General features: G+C 36.6%; 1 protein-coding gene and 1 non-coding gene across 6 annotated transcripts in view; both read left to right on the forward strand.

Moving 5' to 3' along the window:
• The window catches only part of RUNX2 (runt related transcription factor 2), a 232,732-nt gene that overhangs the window by 80,892 nt on the left and 130,003 nt on the right, over nucleotides 1-21,837 (forward strand). For all 5 annotated transcript variants that reach the window (XM_011354760.2, XM_011354764.2, XM_011354762.2 and 2 more), the window contains one exon: nucleotides 10,015-10,176. In XM_011354760.2, coding sequence (XP_011353062.1) covers nucleotides 10,015-10,176 — 162 coding nt within the window. The remainder of the gene's footprint in view (nucleotides 1-10,014; nucleotides 10,177-21,837) is intronic.
• LOC111736201 lies at nucleotides 8,767-8,868 on the forward strand. Its single transcript, XR_002779125.1, has one exon. It is a non-coding gene; the product is annotated as a U6 spliceosomal RNA (small nuclear RNA).

Here is a 21,837-nt window from a genome sequence, read left to right on the forward strand (position 1 = left end):
CTCTGACCTCAGGCTCGCCTTGCTCATCAAGGGCCAATGTTGATCCAGTCAGGGGCATCTCAGGAGCCTCGCCCCATGGTCAGGTTATGTGTGGGGCAGCTAAGTGCCCTAGGCTGCTTCTTGATTTCCTGAGTGAAGCTCCTGGATTGCACCCTTGTGTCCATTTCAGCTGCTGTTTTCCCTACACACCCTTCTCTGTGTGCCGAGTCATAGACTATACTTCTGCCCTGTTGCTATTATGATGCTGTCAGAGGAAGATTTTAAACATGCATACCTGATTATGTCATACCATAAAAACGCCTCAGTGACCTTCCGTTGCACTAGGATGAAGACCAACACCTCCAGCGTGTTCAGCCGGTTCTGCATATCCTGACTCCTCTTTGCCTGCTCTCCAGTCTCATCTCACACTATTTTGAACCTTTTGTCAGTAATCCAACCACATTGGCTTTGTCAACTCCTCCCTGCTGGATCCCCCACAAAAAACATACTGCTTCTGTCCTAAGAACTTAATACATGCTGTTGGCCTTGCCTTAATTTCTCTTACCCCCACCTATTTATCTACTAAACTTCTGCTTGTCAATGAGTTCTTGGCTTAATTATCATACCACTAGAGAAACCTTCTCTGACCCCCAAGCATGGTTGGAGTGCTCCACTGTACATTCTTATGGTTCCAAGGATATCTCCTTTTTAACACTTACCACAGTTGTATGATTAGTTAATGTCAGTCTTCTCCAGCAAACTGAAAACTCTATAAGGGCAGGGATTAGGTCTGTCTTTACCATTAATATCCCTAGTACCTAGCACGGTGTCAGAGTAGGCACTCAATACATATTTTTTAAATGAATGAATGGATGAATGAATGATTGGGAGACAATTCTTAGAACCACAGATACCACCATTCATCTGACAACAGGAATCACCATGCCTGAGACCTTCTGTAACACCTTGGATGTTGATATCAAACTACTATATCTGACACAGTGGATGTCGATAGCAAACTGATTTAAACCTGAATTTGCTATACTCACTTCAATATTGTGATTTAAGCTAAGGGTCACTTCTGCTGGCAAGTACCACATCCCAGTTATATCTCAATTTCTGGTGCTACCTGTTTGTAATTTATTCCCCTCTCTCTGCTGGCTTTACTGTTGAGGTCTAGGATATGCCAAGGCTGAGGTCAGGTTATGTGTGACATGTGGTATAGCCTCTTGTTTCTTCTATTAGGTTTTTCTTTTAAATAGAAAAATCCCCTAATTTTCTAGACAGTTACGAGTTCCATTCAGCCAAAAGTTGATAATACTTAAAAGAAGCTTCTCATTACCTTGTCCTAATAATTCAACTTCCTTCTGGTTTTTCTTCTAACATTTTTTACTTGGATCTGACATCGTAGGCTATATGTGTCATTTCTCATTCTCTTCCCAGTTGTTGTCTCTTAAGACTTACTAATTTCCTCTTTTCCTATTATTTGTATTGTAATATAACCTGTTGTCGTGCCTGGTGCTCCTTACATAGCGTTTAGTTTTATCCAAACCATTTGCTGTTTTTCTCCTCAAATTTCAGTCTAAAGCTTCATGAATCAGTTGGGTTGGTCTTCTGCCAAATGATGCAGGTAGCCACCTTGGTTAGTTTGAGAAAGCTTCTGGTGGGAATATGAAGGGGAATCAAAATCCTGCTCTTGGTGTCTTCTCTGCTGACATGAGCCAAAACCCTCTGAGTTGGGAGGTGCCATGAGTATCAGCACCTGTCAGCTACATTTCATAACCACCCCAAATCAGCTCAACGTGACTTTAATAGCATAAGTTGCAATTACAATTTCCTGAAAGGACTGAGAGTAGGGAGCCTACTTTTCTGAGTAGTTAGAATCATAGTATTTCATAGCTAGAAAACACCTTAGAGATAAAACCCATCTATTCTCATCTTACAAACGAAAACAGTGAGACTCAGAGAAGGTAAATTATTTGTGCACAACTTGCACAGTTAGTGCCAAAGCCTCCAATCCAGAGCTCATGCTACGCTTGGAAGAACCTGTTTTTTTTCGAGACTGTAGTTCCTTTTAGTGAAGAAAAACAGAAAGTTTATTCAAAAATCAAGTCTAGCTAAAAGAGTTATTAGAGAAGACATAGAATTTAATATTTAGTATTTAGTGTAAATTGTTTTGAAGTGGAAATTTATGTATGAATGTGATTCTTTTTGTATTATGAATGACAGTAATATGACAGAAATAGTTTAGGATAAGAAATTGTAAACCTGCCTCTCTCCGTTGAGATTATTGACTTTACTTGACTATGGTAGCAATTGAGAGGCATAATCTTAAACTAGTAGACTCTGCATATGTTTCATTTTAAATACTCCAGTTTTCGCAATAAATATTTGAAGTCTCCACAGCCTGTTTTGAGTACTGATTAGGGAAAAAATGAGCAGAGGATAAGAGGCAGGGGGGGTCCCTCTGATTGCATTCTACTCCTCAAATACAGCAGGTACTCACTGTAGACGCACTGAGCTTTGGCAGAAATCAATTGCTGTTGTGGTCACCTTATACAGAAGCCTGCTGGCAGCACAAACAGGAAGAAGCCTTTTGTGTGCTGGTTCAGGCTTTGCCCCTGTTGAGTTGTTTCCTCCCATCTCTGCATGAAGTTCAGCGCCATGTCCATGGTGTGCCTTGTTGTGAGTGATTCATAGGAAAGCAAGCCCTTCTTCACACCCACACATGTTTAACCAAAGTGTTTACAAAAGGAGGCCTGGTAAGAGCAACCACTGAATTCCCTTGCATATCTTTCACTAAGCTTTTATAAAGCTCTCTGACCATTCTGCCTTCCCCCTCTTCAAACTCATTAAGAAAAGATTTCTACATGTCTCCCCAGAATCAGTTCATTTTCCTAGGGTACCTTTATTCTAACCATCTTCCCTCCTCCTTCTTTGGGGTCATAATAATAAGACCTCAAGTGTTTAGAGTTCAATTATGCAGATATGAAATTTGACCCCAAGTATTTAGAGTTCAATTATGCAGTCGTTTGAAAATATAAATACTCTCAGAGCCCATGACTCTTTACTTATCATTTTAGGAAATGCATGACCACTCCTTCCTTTTCCCCATACCAATTATTAACTTCAGAAGCTATAGTTTAACTCAAAGAAGAGAGCGTGCTTTCCTCATATCCACAGGATTAAATAAATGCTTGTCTCCATTTTTGCCTCATGCAAAGACAAATTGGATCATGTGAGCCACTCCTCCCCCAATTAGCATTTTTGATCATCCCCCAGGTGTGTTACCTCCTGTACTTTTATGTTTTGGAGGTTCATAGAATAGAAAGCAAATGAAAACCGATCTCCAAGTAGCCTAAGCTGAAGGAACACCACCGTAGAAGGAGAACTTTTAAAGTCCACTCTGACATTGGTGCTCCATGGTTCATTTCTCTCTTTATATCTCTTTAAAAACACAAATATATGCTTTGAACTTTTTTTAATTAATTATTTTGTATCCATTAGTCTTACTTTCCCAACCGGTTATATAAGCTTTTTCAAGGCAAGAAATGTCTTTTGTTTCTTATCTGTCTCTTAGACCACCACATTGCCACATAGGCATACAGAAGCTGTTTATCATAATAAAAATTGATAATTTGCTGATGCACCAGAACAGCATGTAAAAACTCCTTTCCCCCGCTCTCTAAAGCCCTGTTAATATGGCAGTAATGACCATTTGTACTTCGTAGATGAGAAAGGTACAGCTAAGTAAGAGCCTTGCCCTCAACTTAGTGAGTTGGGAGAGAAACTGAAAAGTGCATGCAGGCTCTGGACGTCTGGTATCTTTTTAAACTACAAGCTATATAGAGTGATACCATGCAGTTTTGGTAGTAGCTATGCCTGTGACAGACTTTGCCTCAGTTGGAATGAATGCTGAAGGGATTCCTTATGTCAAATAACTGGTTCTTTTTTGTTGAACCTGAACTCATGGTAGCTAGAGTTGATCTACTCATGAAGGAAAGCACAATTTCTTCTGGAAGTGTGCTGTTGCAGATCTGAGGTATCCAACAAATGGTCTGACCTTCCATGCCTGGCAGTAATTCTTAGTATACTTTCCCAGTTAGAACTCGGGACTGTTTTATCATTGGCTTCATTTCCAGTGTGTCTAGGAGCTTTGCTCTGCCCTAGGTCTTCTGCTTCTTTCTCTTCTTTCCCATTTAGTCATTTTGATTAGTCACATCCCGCCTGTGAGTACAATAGTATAGGAAAGACCTGATTTTCTTTCTCGGGCTTGTTACAGGTCAAATTTGATTACAAATTCCCTTTAAAACTCCCTTTTTAGGTTCTAGGAGAGAAGTTTGGAAAGAAATAGGGGTGGATTCCTATTTAAATGCTCATGTGATATTTAATATTGTAGCTTTCCCAAGCACTAAAGAGTATGTACACATAAAAATACCTAGCACCAAAGGTTTTGTTTTTAAATTGTAATATCTATATAAAAACGTCGATATTTTTAACTTCTGTCATTTAGTAACAAAAATAATATTGATACTGTTTCTGAAGATAGCCATCTAAAAATAATGAATTATAGTTTTTAAAACACCATAAAAATATTTAAAGTCCAAAAGCAGTTTTCATCTCTTTTGAAAATTTCTATGAAATAGAGTTTGGCTATCCTCTGAAAATTTGTGAGTGCTTATAGGTAATTATAGGTCACCCAGGATGTAATATCAAGACTGTTATTGGCACCTCTATCCTCCGAGACACAAAAGTCAAGGATATTCTTATTTATGTTAGAGTGGTGGGACATGTCATTTTCCTTTTCTGCAGACTTGAAAAGACAAACTGTTCAACATAAATCTGGATAGGGTAGAGTGAAGCAATGGATTAAATAGCTCTGTGGGACCTGAGGCTGAGATGACAATTTCTTGTCCGTTAGTGATTAATTAGTAGATTTGTCTCAGAAATGGGCCCTGTACTTTTCCCTATTAATAACCTTAGGAGTGATTGGCGATGCCTAAAAAACATCTGTCACCTGCTCTGAGTCATCCAAGTTAAGAGTGAATCTCAGAAGTCTCAGATTTCTTCAGGAAGTTGAGTTCAGAAATTGTTTATGAGATCAAGTTAAGTTAACTTTACCGTAAGCATTAATAATTGTCCACAAGAAAGCGAATGTGCTGTAATTATATGTTTATGATAGGATTATATTTTCTTGGTGATTGGGCATTTAGGATCAAGATATTTTATAGCTATTTTTCTCCACGAAAATTTTGAAAAAATTTAAAGTGTAGAGTATTAGAAAATACACTAAAACAGATTAGGATTTCTTGGTCTGGGAAACCAAAATTAAGAAGGGACATGATTAAGGTTAAATGATTATAAAGGGTATTGACATGACCAAAACAGATATATTCCACAAATATTGGACTTCAAAACTACAGGAAGCTTTCTAAAAATTGTCCTCTGCTAGAGTAAGAGTTTATGGGCTGGAAACATAGATAGAGAATGAAAGTTCAGTAAAGGTAGAGGTTTTAACAGTGGTGAACATTTATTGGATTTTTCTGTGTGCTCAGTTCTTTACTACATTATCTCATTTAATCTTCATAACAAATTCAGTGAGGAAGTCTTCCTATTTATCCCTATTAAACAGATTAGGGAATTTGAAGCTCAGATAGGTTATATAATTTGTCCAACATCACGCAGGCCAGAAATGGTAGAGCTAAGGTTGATGATGGCACCTGCAGAGGAATTAGGGAAGGCCTGATGTGTTTGGAGACCATTACTTGTTTTTTAGATTGCTGTCCTGCCTAGAAAATATAGTCAATGATATTGTAATATCTATTTATTGTGTCAAATAACTCTAGTTATGGGTCTATCACTCCATAAGTATGTAAATGTCAAATCACTATGCTGTACACCTGAAAATAATATAATATTGTGTGTCAAATGTAATTGAAAAAATTTTTCTTAAAAGATTACTGTCCCTATTACAAATTAATAGTTGATAGATGGTCACGGGGATAAGGAGCATGTCATGGGGAATGCAGACAGCAGTAAGGTAATGGCTGTGTATAGAGCCAGAGGGAAGATAATCAGGGGAATTGTTTCACAAATTATATAAATGTCTAACCAATGTACTGTACTTGAAATTAATAAGAAAAATATTACTGTTCCTATTAAAAGTACTTATATGACATTAGTGAACCCTATATGGCAATTCTTATGTTTTAGTTTTCTTTAGTAACTATCTCTCCTTAAGTAGGTAATTATCATAGAATCTTAGGATGGTGACCTTGAATGAGATTGTCTGGACTGCAGCCTGTCCTCTGAGAGACAAAAAAAAAACAAAGAGAGATCTTCTCTTTGTTTAGGGATAGTAAGAAGTTATTTTTGCTAATCTTGGATATCTTCAGGAAGGACCGCCTCTAAAAGCAAAACTATCCTTTAATAGATTGTTCTGGTATATATTCTGGCAGTCGGGAAGTTTATGTAAAAGCTAAAACCTCACTGAAATAACTTCTTTTATAGCCTAAGGAGAGGTTAGAGAATGACTAATTACTACTTTATAGTAAAATTCCATTATTCACTCAAGCCATCCTGAAAACTTCATTCAGTGGTTATTTATTGAGCACCTGGCTGTGTGCAAGGCATCATACTGAATTGTGCTGAATATGATCTTGAAAGTCTTCAAGAATAACACTAGACAGCCCAGCCACCCTGAATAGTTTAGAGTCAGATTTTTAATTTTTTGAGTAATAATAGTGATTTACATTCACTGTATATTATTTAATCCTTATACAATTTCCTGAGCTAGTGTTATCATACCCATTTTCCAGATGAGGAAATCAAAGCTCAGCAACATGAAGAAATATGCTGCATATCATACAGCAGGGCCCTGAAGATGTGAGCTCCTAAAGAGAATAAGTGTTAATATAGTACTTTACAATTATCCAAATGTTTTTACTTATATTATCTCAACTAATTTTGTAAACAAAATGATAGTAGCTATTATTATATTCATTTTACAGATAACAATAGTCACTATTATTTATTATATACTTAATATTGCCAAGAGTTCCAGATAACTCACCAGATAAAGCCTAGTTCATGCAATGCTCACAACAACACTAATAAGTATCATTCCCATATTACAGATGAGCCATTGAGGCTCCCCAAATTTAAATGACCTGGTAGCACAATGGGGAGCTATGATTCAAGCCTAGGCTTGTCTGCCCAGCCAAGTACATATGACCACTTTGCTGTATTCACTTTACCATGTTATTCTTTCTCATATTCCAGATGAGGAAACTAAGGTTCAGAGTAAGCTAACACAACTGAGGTCATACAGCTTAGAAACAGCAGAGCTGGACTCCAACCCAGATCCTCTCATTAGAAAACTTACTTGTTTCCCCTGTACTGGGCTGTTTCTCTGCATAAAGGGAACCAAAAGGCTGTATCTTACATCCAAGTTCCCTAATTCCTTTGCATTGTGTTTAACTTTTATAATGTTAGTCATTCTTTACATTTCTTTGTATTTTTCCCCATTTTGGGGCAGAGAGCCCCCTATACTACTGGTAACAACACATTACAGTAGAGGAATGGACACACAGGTTAAACTACTTGCTCCAGAAATCATCCGGTCAAGTTAGATTAGAACTCAAATCCCAATTTGAATCCTGTATCCCCAACTCACTTAGCTGTGTGTTTCTTGTCCTTTTTGTCTTTTGAAAATGTTGCTTGAAAGAAGGCTTTGCCTTTATGAGATTGCTTCTGGTGCTGTAAATAATGCATCTTTTTCCATCTGAAGATCATTTACCATTTCTCTGAATAGTGAATTACATTAATGGTTAAAGCAAGGAAGTCAGTATCAGATGTATAACAAGGACCACTCACTCAGATTTGAAATGTTGCCAATCTATACAATCTCAGCCTTGAACATTTGAAAGTACAAAAGTTCATTACTTTAATGATCAAGTATCCTTTAGATTTCTGAAAGAAAAATTTATGGTAACCATTTACAGTACTATACTTTTGCTCAAATTACAAACTCAGGTAAATGTTCCTTAAAGTTGAATTGGATGAAATTTTTCTATATATTTGTTGATATAGTAAACATCAGATAAATATCCAGATGTATTTAATTATTTCGACTCAAGGAAAGTATGTTCTATTTAGACAGTCTTTAAATAAATTATTTCTGAATTGAACAAATAAACAAGAAATAGCTGAAACTAAATGGCTTTGACTGTATAGAAAAACTTGAGAGCCTTTAAAAGAGGAATCATTTTAGAAAAATCCATGTCTTATTAGTCTCATTTTTATTTTTAGAGATAAACCTGAATTGACTGTTCAAATATATTGATAGCTTTTGAAAATTGAGCTTTTCATATTCAGAGGCTGATAGGTGATGTGAGAATAATTTTAAACCTATTACAAATGTATTAATTCCAATTCAGATGTGTTTTAACCATGGGAGTATCCCTGTGTCACCAAGAGTTAATATTTATTGAATGAATGCCTCCTATGCTAGTCCTCTCTTCATAGTTTTCTCATGTAATTCTCACATCCCTGTGATTTAGATATTATTACTTCCCCATCCCCTTTTATGGATGAGGAAAGTGAGGCTCAGAGTCACTGAATAATTAACCCAAGATTACATAGCTAGCAAGTAGAAATCTCAGAACTTGAGCCTAATTCTGAGCATTCCAAAGCCATGGATATTCTAACACACAAAGTAGTCTTGTGAATGGCCTGATATATTAGAATTTTAAAAATTAACAAACAATTTTAAAATTAGCAAAAGAAGTGCTTGCTTCGGCAGCACATATACTAAATTGGAACGATATGGAGATTAGCATGGCCCTCCGCAAGAGTGACACGCAAATTTGTGAAGCATTCCATAAAAAACAAAACAAAACAAAAAAAACATTAGCAGAAGGAATGCTAAGAGAAATTTGCTTATGATTTTGTTGGTTCAGCCCTCAAGTAAGAACCGAACAATTTGAAATACACACTTTTTCCGCCCTGGGAACATAAAGCAAATTTACCTTTTTTTTCTTTTTTTAAATGGAGACTGAAGCTCTTTTGATGAATCTGCTTGGCCTTTATTTGAGTTTGTGCCCCAGGAAATGCCATAGAATACCTCAGGAGACTTTGTTACTGCTCATCCTAACAAGCCGGCGGCCCATTATTTTTATTATTATAGTGACTGTAGGTAACGCTAGGTCACATTCCAAACGTGACATTTTTTAAACAGATTCCAATAGGATTAAAGATATTTCCCTGTTCTCCTATTTTGGGTCATTTTCTTATTGTCCAGAGGGTGATGAAACTTTTCAGTTCTTAATGGTAGTTGACTTTGAAATTACATTTTGTCTTATCTTAAAAGTTGTTTTCTGGAGTAACTTTACCATGAGAATAATATAACCAGCTCCCCTCCATTCGGTTCTTACATGCTGCCTGCCACCTGTGTTCTCATCTTTACCCTCAACCTCCTGACCCCCATGCTAAAAGGTACCATGCCATTGACTCACCTAGAAAGAAAGTGAACTGTGTTAAAATCATGGAATCATGCACTTTAAAACCCAAAAACTACATCTGAAAGATAGTAGCTGGATATGCAACAGTAAAAGGCATCTATTCTTTATCCAAGTTAATTGTTAAAAATTTTTTTCTAACTTAAAAAAATTACGTAATGCATATTCATTGGAGTAATATTAGAAAATACAGAAAATAAATAAAATGGAATTCAGCTTTATAAAGACAACTGAAACAGATTGTTTTCTAAATGACTAGTAGACGTTCCAAATAGAAATATTTATGTGGGAGAGAGAGACGAGTAGTCCTTATGCGTGATTCATTTTGTTACTTTCATAGAGACTCAAAGTCTAGAAATCGTTGTGCTATACAGGGCCTGAGAGGGTGGGGTTGTAGGGAATAAATAGACCTTATGTATTTTCCTTTTTTTTTTTTGCTTTATCCTTTCTAAGTTTGGGTTGAATGTTCTATGGCCACAGCATTTGGTATACTAAAGATTTCTCTTCTTTTTCCCAGACCCCAGGCAGGCACAATCTTCCCCACCGTGGTCTTATGACCAGTCTTACCCCTCCTACCTGAGCCAGATGACGTCCCCGTCCATTCACTCTACCACCCCGCTGTCTTCCACGCGGGGCACTGGGCTTCCTGCCATCACCGACGTGCCCAGGCGCATTTCAGGTAAAGATCACACTTTAACTAAAAATCCCACTCCCAAGCAGGGTTGGGGTTGGGGTTGCGGGATGGGCCAAGTTTGTTTTATGTATGCTCACAGTTACTCTCTATTAGAGGCATATGTGGGCAAGGGTTTGACAACGGGCAAACCAGGTCTTCTGAATTATGGGGTTATCAAATACTGTAACATTTTAGGTCAGGAGACTGAAAATCCATCAGAGATGGCATAATTTTCTTAAGATGATATCGAATGCCACCCAGTTTTAGTCCTGCTGACTTGTACCCCATTGGTGGGCACTGTCTCATAATGAGGGCCTTCTCCTGAAGGTCTTATGCCAGGCCTTCCTCCGCTTGTATTCCTTTCTTTTCCTAACATCTATCTGTAAACCAAATTACAGTTATGGCATAGCCCTCCATTTCTAAAGACTTTTAAATCCCGAAGTCCAAGCTAACCGGTTGCAAGGGAGAGCACCTGTAAACTTAAGATCTTTATCAGAAACTAGTTATTTGAAGTGCAGTGAGGCCTGGAAGAATCTTAAAAGGCAGTGCGTGGCTTCTGAGCGGCCAACTCAAGACCGAGGCAACCTTTCTATGAATTATGTAGCGTACTGCTATTGCTCTCAGTGTGGCGGCCCCAGTCTCACACATCTACGATTCCAAAGGCACCACAAAAATCTGTGGCTTATGGTGGAAGTACATGTAGTAAACAACCTGGTCACCCCCTATCATAGAGAATTTATCATAGAAAGCCAGAAAGTGTCCACAAAGGCTTCAAACAGACCAGTCGAATGAAAGGCTCTTGGCCAACCATATGAATTCCATGAATAAGAAAAAATAAATCTCTCAGTACACCCCAAAAGTACATACTACGGCATTGCCCCTGCGCCCCCTCCCCCATAAATAAAGAAGTAGACCCACAGAGGCACACACAGTTGGATCCTATATTTGTCAGACACTCTTCTCAGCGTTCGGGCTCCATGCACCTGTTTGACTCCTGGCCAGGTTAATGCCTTTCTTTCTTTCTCTTTGTGTTTCTGTCTCTGTTTCTCTCCCTCTCTCATTTTCTGCAAAGCTCGAAGCCGTTACTCACTCCGCTGAGTTGCATCACTGACAAGCTGAAGCTCCACCAGCAGGCTTGCAGGTTTTGATTAGTTCAGACTCCTTTATTTCTTTCAACTTGGGAGGAGGGAAGGCTTTGTTTCCCAAGCAAATAGCAGGAAAGGGCTCTCTGGTCCTAGTGCCTTCACATTTTCTGCAGCAGATGGACTCTCATAGGGGTGAGTAGGGAAAGAAGAGGGGTGGAGGGAGAACCTCAAGATTCTTTGGAAAACCATGTTATCACTTTTTAATATAACTGCTGTTTTCATGAATTACATGCTATTTATTGAGGAATTGTGAAGAGTATAAAATTTTAGTTATCATTTCCCTTTACTGGAATTACTATCTCCTTTAGGCAAATATCAATTAAAAACACAGGAAAGGATGAGTAAGGCACAGGGAGTAACAAGAGCTAATGTGGAATCAAAGACACAGTGTTGAGAGTGGCATTGAGTTAGTTCTGGTCATTCCTGCTGTATGTTATACATAGGGCCAACATGACACCATGTCAGGGCAGATTTGTGCCAGCTTGCTTCTGTTTAGGGTCCTTGGGGCTTCCAACTGTCCAATCTTCTGTGGCTGAAGCAGGTTTTGCTATTTGTCCTCTGGCAATACCTGGAGGAAAAAACCTCAGGGAGTGATTATAGCCTTAGAGACATTTATCTATAGCACATTCTTACTGAGGTATATTCATGTATGAATTCAATGGGAAAACCATTGAAAATAACACTGAAAAAATGCTGCATAAATGGTAGTCATTATTGTTTATCATTTACATCTGTAATATAGAACACACAGATTACTTTGAGTCTGTTTACTGATCATTATTTAAAACATTTCCATAAACAGAAGAGGCAGTAGGAGTAAAAGGTGATTAATTATCCAGCCATGTGTTGATCTGAGGCCAAAGGTAGGAATGAGCCTCTGCTTTAAACTAGTTTAAAATTGAGTTTAGTCCAGTTTTTTCCTCCTGCCCAAATATTTCTATGAGTTGTTACTGGCAAAGTAATACAGTGCCAGGGTGGGAGGATCTGTGTAAACATTAAAGTGAAGAGAACAGAAAATCCCTTTTGTCAGCATGTAGGGAAACAGGAAAAAAGAACTAGATGTGGACTGTCAGAGAACTGGAGGAACCCTGATTTACCTGACCTGCTCTTGGGTGTGGGGCTATGCCCACATGCTGCCTGGTGGACTCAGGGACTGAGCTATCTGGAGCGAGCACCATTTTCACTTCCCTGGGGATCAGTCCTAGGAACCTCCTTGGAGAGGAGCCTACCTCATAGGTTCTGAGGTGTGCCAAGTTGCATAGTTTCTGTCTTATAATTCCCCTCAATATCTACAGCTGTCCCTAGGGTCCAAGATGCTATTGCTCTGTAAGGAAAGGTACAAATCCAGATATCTTAAAGTTCGTAAGTGTAAACAAAGGAAGTGTTCCTTAACCTCGAGTAGCCTTAAGTATTATAATAAGTACAATAGCAGCAGTTACAGGTTTATGTCTGATGAATAAATTATTGTCATGCATTGAATAATAGGGTCAGCTGAATTATAAAAATCAAACGCTACTTATCAGAAACCAACCCAGATGCACCAGTGGAGAAGAAACACTTGTAGGAGCTGGTTCCCCTTCCCCACCGTACTTACTGATAAGTTTGGCCTTACTGTGTAAAAGCTGTATTTAAGTAGCACCCACTACCCCAAGTGTTTTTATACATTATCTCATGTCATCTTATGTGAGCGTAAAAGAATATTCACACTACAGAAGTAGCCAAAGTTATTTCTCACTGATTCTGTTAAAAAGCAAGTTGCGGCAGGGTGAGGACCAGTAAACCTGACAACAACCTAAACCACTGCATGCATGTCTTTATCATCGTAATAATGTTATCACCCATGGCAGTTTTGATGTTCAAAGCACTTGTGAGGCTTGGCACAAAGATTATAATTACTTTTCTGAAGATCATTAAGAATACTATATAGTAAATAATTACTGAGTTTCAAAATGTATTTGATGTAATTATCCTGCTATGAAAAGAAGCACAACTGATTATTGAGTCTGATTCTTTGACTTATGGATCAGATTATGAGCTTTTGTTAGCATCTTAAAGGAGAGCCTACATAGGTTTATTTACTACAAATAACTCCTCCCCTGTCCTACCCATCTGAGTGAAGTAGTTCAGATTAACCTAAGTCTGTGCCACTCTTCGATATCCACAAGGCTAAATGAATTTACACCAGCATTCTTTGTGGTCTTCGTCACTGTGCCCATGAATCTCTCTGACACTTTCTGGAGGGCTCTTAGAGACTTAGGATACATGAGTTAGACATGCAAGGGAAGGGTCATATATGTTGTTTGCTATAGTTACTCTGGGAGAGGCCAATACATATATGAATGATTTTTCTCTGCACTTGTAGGATTTTTTTTTTTACAGGAGACAGATTTAAGAACTATAATCTTTTTGAAAGATTTTCCTTTCTATTTAAGCAAATAGTCTTGAATTTCTTCTTACAAAGTATTTAAATGTCAAAAAATTCCCCTTAAACAATTGCATAGGACTATTAAAGATATCTCCATTTTTATGACTCAGTCACTAAACTATAATATTTCCGAAGGTCAGTAGAATAGGCGTTAGTCTAATAAATAAAGTTACTAAAAAATTATTACTACCACAAAATTTAGAAATTGGCAGTAGGAAAACCCCATTTGATTATTCAAGGTGTATTGGGAGGATTGTTTCATGTAATTTCAAACCCAGGAGTGTTTGATGCTGTTCATTTTTAAATGTCGCTTATAATAAGTTTCCATCAAGTCCCCTGAGTCAAGCTTTAAAACCAGTATCTTCAATAATGTGCTGCATATATGTGGACATTTATTTTAGCAGGGCCACTCTTAACTCATAGGAGGGATTGATGCTGTAAGAGAGATTAAAAGGAAAACTTCAGCAATTAATGCTAATAAACCAGAAAGTTAAAGCCACTATAATAAAACAGTAGAACATCTACTTTTTACTACAGAACCATTCCTTTATTAAGAGCCACCTGTTTGATAGACACACCTTTGCCACAAGCAGCCACGGGCGAGTGATTAAGTTTAATAGGAGCCACTCTTATTTTGAAGTAGTTCTCTGTTTAAAGCCACAGAGGGGGAAGATATTAAATTTAATGGACCCTAAACAAAGGCAAGCCCTTGTTACCAATTGAATGTTCAATATTCTTCTTTATTATGTTGACTGTGATTTGTTGGGTTATTTTTGCATTCTATAAGTTGAACTTCATTCTGCTTTCTCTAAAAATAGGCTATCTTCTGACATGAGCAGAGGATGTTTTTATCTTATTGCTTTGGGTTCAGGTTCAGGGCATACCTGGACCTCAGTTTACTATAACTTTTGAGTTACTAGTGCTGAGGACCCAAGAAATAATGTCCATTCCTACTAGATTCGTTGGGGATAGTTGGCCCAGCTCACAAAGCTGAATAAACTTGGTTGTATGACTAGTTACTGTTACTTGTAGCTAGACCAAGATACTGAATGAAATCTGCATACATGGTTTGACTCTAGTTTTATACATGGTTCTTGTCAGTTGTTTTTGTGAGGATTTATTTTTGATACGTGTACAACCACTCACACATGGAGAAAAGATTTAGTAATGAAAGGAATCATGCTTAGGCATGGATGGCAAAGACATGGTTATAAATTTTATTGAAAGATTTACTGCAGTCCCTTTCGTTTTTTAAAAGAAAACTTGGTAGCTTGAACTTCAAAACCTCACTTCACCAAAAGTATTAAAGTTAATTTTTTAGTGACACGGTGGCTTCTGTGGTTCACTGGAATCTGAGAAGAGAGTGGAGGCAATTTAACAGAGGAAAGCTGAGTTTTAGTTTCATTGTCACTAAAGGTGTTTTACGTATTCTCAGGTATGTCAGTTCTTTTATTGTGTCTCATTGGTCTGTGTAAGTGAATTACTCAGAATTGCCCATCCCCATGTCTCAGAGATTCTTCAAGGAGTGAGATGATGTCTATCCAGGGAATTTCTGTTCTTAGGACTTTAAGAAAGTTTGCCTCATCTGACAAATACTAATGGGAAAACTAAGTTGTGTTATTAACTTCAAAAGAGTATAAACTATTATATATATTTGTTTTAAAATTAATACTTTATTTTCAGAGCAATTTTAGATTTACAGAAAAATTGAACCTAAGTACAGAATCCTTATATCTACCCCCCACTTTTTCTTATTATCAACATCTGGCATTTGTGTGGCATATTTGTTACAATTGATGAACCGATGTTAGTACATTATTATTAACCATAGTTTATATCAGGGATCACTCTCAGTGTTGTGCATGTCTATGAGTTTTGCCAAATGCATGAATGCCATGTATCCACTATTAACTGAGTCATACAGAATAGTTTCATCGCCCTAAAAATCTCCTGTGCTCCACCTATTTATCTCTCTTAACTTGTTCACCAACCCACAGCTGTTCGGCAACAGCTGAACTTTTTCCGGTCTATCTTTTTGCCTCTTCCAGAATGTCGTGTAATTGGAATCATATAGTATATAGACTTTTCAGAGTGGATTCTTTCACTTAGCAATGTGCATTTAACGTTCCTCTGTATCTTTTCATGGCTTGATAGCTCATTTCTTTTTACCACCAAATATTCCATTGTAGGAATGTTGCAATATTTTAAAAACATCAAGGCTGCTAATATCACCACACCATTTCCTTTTGTCACTGACTTTGTCAGTAATATTTATTTTTAGAAAGCTTTTCATGCATTCTTTCCTGGGGAAACACTTCCTCTGTCATAGCAATTGTCACCAAATGGTCCAGATAATGGCTTTCCATACCTATGGTCTATTTTTTAATTAAAATTTTTGCTTTAGTTTGACCATAGGTCAACTATTATACATTTACTACATGGTCATTCATATCTATTCAAGTACAGACAGACCCAGCTAAATATAACAGTCTATTTATGTGGCTGCTTAGCTGCCTCCCCAAATATTTAACTTTCCTAGGTAAAGGATGCTCCTTTTCTCTTAAGAATGTCTGGTGGCATTCCTTAAGCATGCGGTGCTGTTTCACACTTCCATGCCAGTTCACTTCTGCATCCCCGGAGAATGGACCTGTTGATCCTTTTCATGCATACCTTTGTCGGCCACCACCTTCCTCACAGCGAATCACTCTTACATCTACACTCATCCATTTCTCATCTGTGTACATTAGACATACCTCTAATGTGTACATATCTTCCTTTAATATAATAATTTGATTACTTCTTTCCCCTTTTATAGGAGGTAAGCTTCTCAAGGATAGTGACTGTGTCTTACATAGTCTTGAATCCTTATAACCAAGCACAGTTTTTAGCACATAGTGAGTGCTCAGTAAATAGTTAATGAAACAAATATTAGCGAGAAAGAAGATAGAGAAAAAGAGGAAAGAATATAAACATGTAGAAGAAAGAAGGGAAGAAGGGGAACAAGAAGAAAGATTTTTGTTCACCTGGAACAACAAAGAAAGGGCAAAACAAGAGAAACTTTTGTTGCCGATAAGGACAGGAAATAGCACAGTAAGAGTATGCATAAGCAGTATGTATTTTTATCTCCAAGTCTTTTTGCAATGTGTTTCATATTTAGAACACATATCAAGACTGCATCTGTTTCCAGAACTTGCTGCTAACAGTTAGTAATAATGCCAAAACATACTTTAGGTCCAACTTGAAACCAAATGATCAAATAGAATTTTTGATTTCTAATTTAGAGTCTGACATTAATTATAGCCATCATGTAATAAAGTGTCAAAGTCTTTTCTGAGAAAACGATAGAAATTATATTAACTAAGCTGTAAACTGAAGCAAAACTATTCCTCTAAAACAAAGCAAAGATCTGGTTTTTACAGTTTTTTACCATTTCTCAGAAAGTGTTATCTTCTTCAGGCTGAATTTTTCTTATGCTCCCCTATCTCTCCTCCACTTTTTAGACCCTTGCTGAATGATAGGGCTTCATGTCACCTCACTGTCCTGGTCAGTGGTCTCTGGTCACACTACAGTTTGTCAGTGTCCTCTTAATGCTTGGCACCCAGAACCAAACTCCTTTATTCTTGGCCTCTCTTAGTGCAGGCTAAGGTGGTAACCATGTCACACTGTTCTCTTGTATTAGCCACTTCTGTCAAGCTGCATTTCTCCCATTTTTTATTTTTACAGGTTCTTTTTTTGGTGCAAGTATGATATGATAATTTATAGTTATGCCTATTAGATTTATCTTATTTAATTCAGGTAATAGTTTATGCCTCTCGAGAACTTTTTGGATTTTTATAATGTCACCCAATAATATAGTAGCCTTTTGCATTCCTTCTGACCTGAGATGTCTTTCTTCAGTTGATTTTAATCATTTCAAGTCGGCTCAGCAAATACATGGCACATACTTAAAATGTACTTAGGTAGGCAATGAATAAAAGTGAATAGAAGACATGGTCACTGCCTACAGGAAGCTTTGAGTCTCATTTAGGAGATAATATATTGCAAGTATGACACAGTTACTTACATTATGATACCAGCCTGTGTAGATGCCAGAATATGCAAATAATGCTCGGGATTTTAGTGAAAAGTGATCTCTTTTGCTCCTCTACATAACCAACTTAAAGCTTTCTCCTTGAGGAAATTAAAAAAAAATCAACTCCATTCTGCTCAGATTATACTTTTACTCTGAATTGCTACAACAATTACATTTTCAACTGAAAAAAATAATTACATTTGTTGACATGTGTGGTTTCTTAAGGTTTCTTAAGGTATGCCAAGAATATATAAGATCTTATCTTTTCCCAGTTAGATTGAAATCTCCCCTAGGTTAAGGGCCTGGCCTTCTAATCCTTTGCTATTTCTCAGTGTAACTCCTAGTTTCATGTTCTGCATGTAAATTCATGGGAAGTATTTGCACACAGCAGAAAGGTCTACCCAGTAGTCAGTGCTGCATGCTTCAGGGTTACTTATGCTATGATTGTCATTAGGAAATGGATAATAGATAAAAAAAAGTGTGATTGTATAGACTAATGACAATTGCCATTTACCTTAATTTCATATTCCATATCCACAAGTACGGTCCTAGTGATTATGTTGTAAAATTTTCTACACTCTCTTTTAAAGTGAAGCAAAACTGTTAGCTCTATGCTATAACATATATGCACATATGTATGTATTCACTTCTTCACTACATTTAGAATGAATATACATATAAATCTTCTTGACAGGTCTATTTAGGATATTAATAAATATCAGCTTAAGGTACTACTTACTTTTTTCAGGAAAAATAAGACCATTGAAATCTCATGTCTTCGTATGATCTTGTTACTTCATTGAACAAGATAAAGTAATTGATCACTACTGGTAAAAAAAGGGATGATTATTTTAACTTAGTTTTTGGTTTGTCAGTATATAGAAATAGCTATAAGGAGAAACTTAGAAAGATATACTTGAAAGAGGCGACTAAACACGTAAAAAGCTTTTTTACAATTTTATAATTAAAATCCTATACGATAAAATAGAAATGATGGCACTTTAATTTAAATTGTTTGAAGTCATTTTTGGACATTTTTTTTTTTTGAACAGTTCAAAGTTATTTGCAGGCTCCTTTTTTGTTTTCTTGAAAAACAAATAGGAAAGTTTATATTAAATTGAGTCAGAATTAAATGACTTGGTCTGAGGCAAATCTAGGAACCCATTTGACTATATTGTCTGAATTATTATTATTTTTTGGATGTGACTCTCAAGAAATTCATGAATATCTTAAGTCCCTGAAAGTCATATAAATTGAAATAAAATGTTGCTTAGGCAACATTGTTCCTGAATAGCTCAAAGGATTTTTTAAGCAGGAAGGTGTCATATCTATTTCAGAGAGACCTTGGCCTTAAGTGACCAACCTAGAAACATGGCAGCCAAGCACGGCAGACTAGGGTAAGACCAGTGTTTTTGTTTCCAAAGTCCACCGCTCTCTTCCCAACCAAAGTGATCACCGTTCCAGCTCCTTGTTGTCATTAGTAATAATGCTATACTTAATGGAGTAATAATAACAAATATAATGATGATTATATACACTCCACCCTGTGCCAAAGAGAGCAGTGATTCATGATAAATCAATAAGAAACCCATTGATGTGGTCTCAATAAATCTATACATAATCAAGAACCCTTATTAAACAAAAACTACAAAGGAAATAAAAACAGGCTTGGAAAAGAGGAAAAAGTCTGATAATAGTGTTGTGGTTCTCACCATTAAGAACAAACAAACCTGTAAGCTCTCAAGCTACACCTTTGGAAAACAATATATTCTCACTGTTACTTAAAGGTATGGTGGAGTATTGACTAAAAGGTTCAAAAAATGAAAGGGTTTGACCCCCTGGGCAGTTAACAGAGAAAGTTAAAGTGGTTTTCTGACCCGAGAAGTTGGTAGGTATCACAGGTAGTGTAGCTTTGAAGCATTAGTTGAGTCTTGGCTTTTCATACACTCTGATAATCTCTGTCTTTTAATTGGTGTATTTAGAACATTCGCATTCAAAATGATTTTTGATATGGTTGTATTAATATCTACTGTATTTGTTACTGTTTTCTATTTATTGCCCTTGTTTTATCCTTTTTGTCTTCCACTCTTTTTCTACCTTTTGTGGTTTTAATTGAGTGTTTTATGTGAGTCCATTTTCTCTCCTCCTTAGCATATCAGTTATAATTTTTTTTTTGTCATTTATTAGTGGTTGCCCTAGTGTTTGAAGTATACATTTACAACTACCTCAGGTGTACTTTCAATAACACTGCATCGTATCATGGTTTAGTGTGAGTACCTTATAATTGATAAACATCAGTGTATAGGTTTTGTGTGGACATAAGTTTTCAGCTCCTTTGGGTAAATGCCAAGGAGTATAATTGCTCAATCACATGGTAAGAGTCTATTTAGTTTTGTAAGAAACTGCCAAATTCTTTCCTAAAGTGGTTATACCATTTTGCATTTCTACCAGCAATGAATGAGATTTTCCATTGCTCCACATAATCTCTGTGTGTCTTTATATTTAAAATGGATTTCTTCTAGACAATATATAGTTGGGTTTTGTTTTATGATGTGAAGAGGAAGACACATTTAAGCTGAGATCTAGCAATCTCTGTCTGAATTTGTGCGTTTAGACCATGGACATTCAAAGTGATTATTGATATAGTTGGATTAATTTCTCTTTGAAGAGTTAGTAAAACTTTAAATAACTTCTTTAATCCAGCAAATGATCGAAGCACTTAAATTAGGACATGCATCTCAAAGGAGGATTGAACCCCCCAACATTGATAAAATAGCAGTTGCTCAATAAAATTGTGTCGAATTGGTTTGGTTTATCAGAAAAACATTTCTTCTAAGGCCCAGGCATATGGCACAGTGATTAAACATAGCATCGTTGGCATTGTGTTGGAAATAGCACTTGGTTGGGCATTGAGGAACCTGTCATCTAATTTTGAATGTTTTTGATCAAATCACTTAATTTCCTCACGTGTGAAATAAGTAGTTAGTTGGGCTAGATAGTTTTCAAAGTACTTCATAAGCCTATGAACACCTGTGAATCTAAAATAAGCCCTGAAACGGTAGGTTTTCTCATAGAAAGCTTCAGTAACCAGTACATCAGAAAACTAAATATCGCCACCCATAATAAGAATAAAGGCTAGTAGAGTATTTAATTTATGAACTAAGTTAATAGGAATAACCACTGTGATTGTCAAGAATAGCTCTTTCTTGTGCTTCACTTGATTCTGATGTGAAGCAAATTAAGATCAGGTTAAATAATGCCATAAAACTGTACATTTAGACCTTAACCACAGCTGAACTTCTCTTTAAGGTGAAGTCTTATATATGTCCATGGGTGTCAGAGTCTGCAGACAGATTTAGAAACTCCAGCTTTAATTTAAAATTAAGAAACTTTATTTCCTGACTTTTTACATGCCCTCGCATGGTTTTATGAAACTATCTGTGTTGTACCCATTTTACCTGAGAATGGTTCTAATGAAGTGAGAATGGTTCTAATGAACCTACAAGTGAAAGGTCACTAAAACAAAAGAACTAGTGAATTCTGCTAATAGAATAATTGGGATCAGAGGACTAGTCTTTAAATATACCTAAGAAATTAGATATATTTAGAGAAAATATGATTAGAATTATAAAGTTCACTTTAGTGAAACATTGCTATCATCGTGTTTTATGACCATATGATAAAAATTTTTTTTAATACAAATTATTACCAACACTAAATTTACTCATTCATTGAGACTATTCTACCACTGGAGATACAGTGATGAAGGAGGCAGAAAGGCTCAGAGAGCTTTTTCTATTGGCGTATGGCATAGTGATTAAGCACAGTCTTACAGCCAGACTCTCTGGCTTTAAATCCAGGCTTCTTCACTCACTAGCTTTGTGGTCTTGTAGATATTACTTAGCTTTTCTGTACCACAATTTCTTCACGTATACAATGGGTTAATAATAATACCATCAACCTTGAAGATTGTTACAGGGAGCAAAAGATAGTTAATTCATGTAAAGCCCTTAGAATAATGCCTG

Source organism: Pteropus vampyrus, unplaced genomic scaffold, assembly GCF_000151845.1.
Source record: "Pteropus vampyrus isolate Shadow unplaced genomic scaffold, Pvam_2.0 Scaffold18, whole genome shotgun sequence".
NCBI classification, from domain to species: domain Eukaryota; kingdom Metazoa; phylum Chordata; class Mammalia; order Chiroptera; family Pteropodidae; genus Pteropus; species Pteropus vampyrus.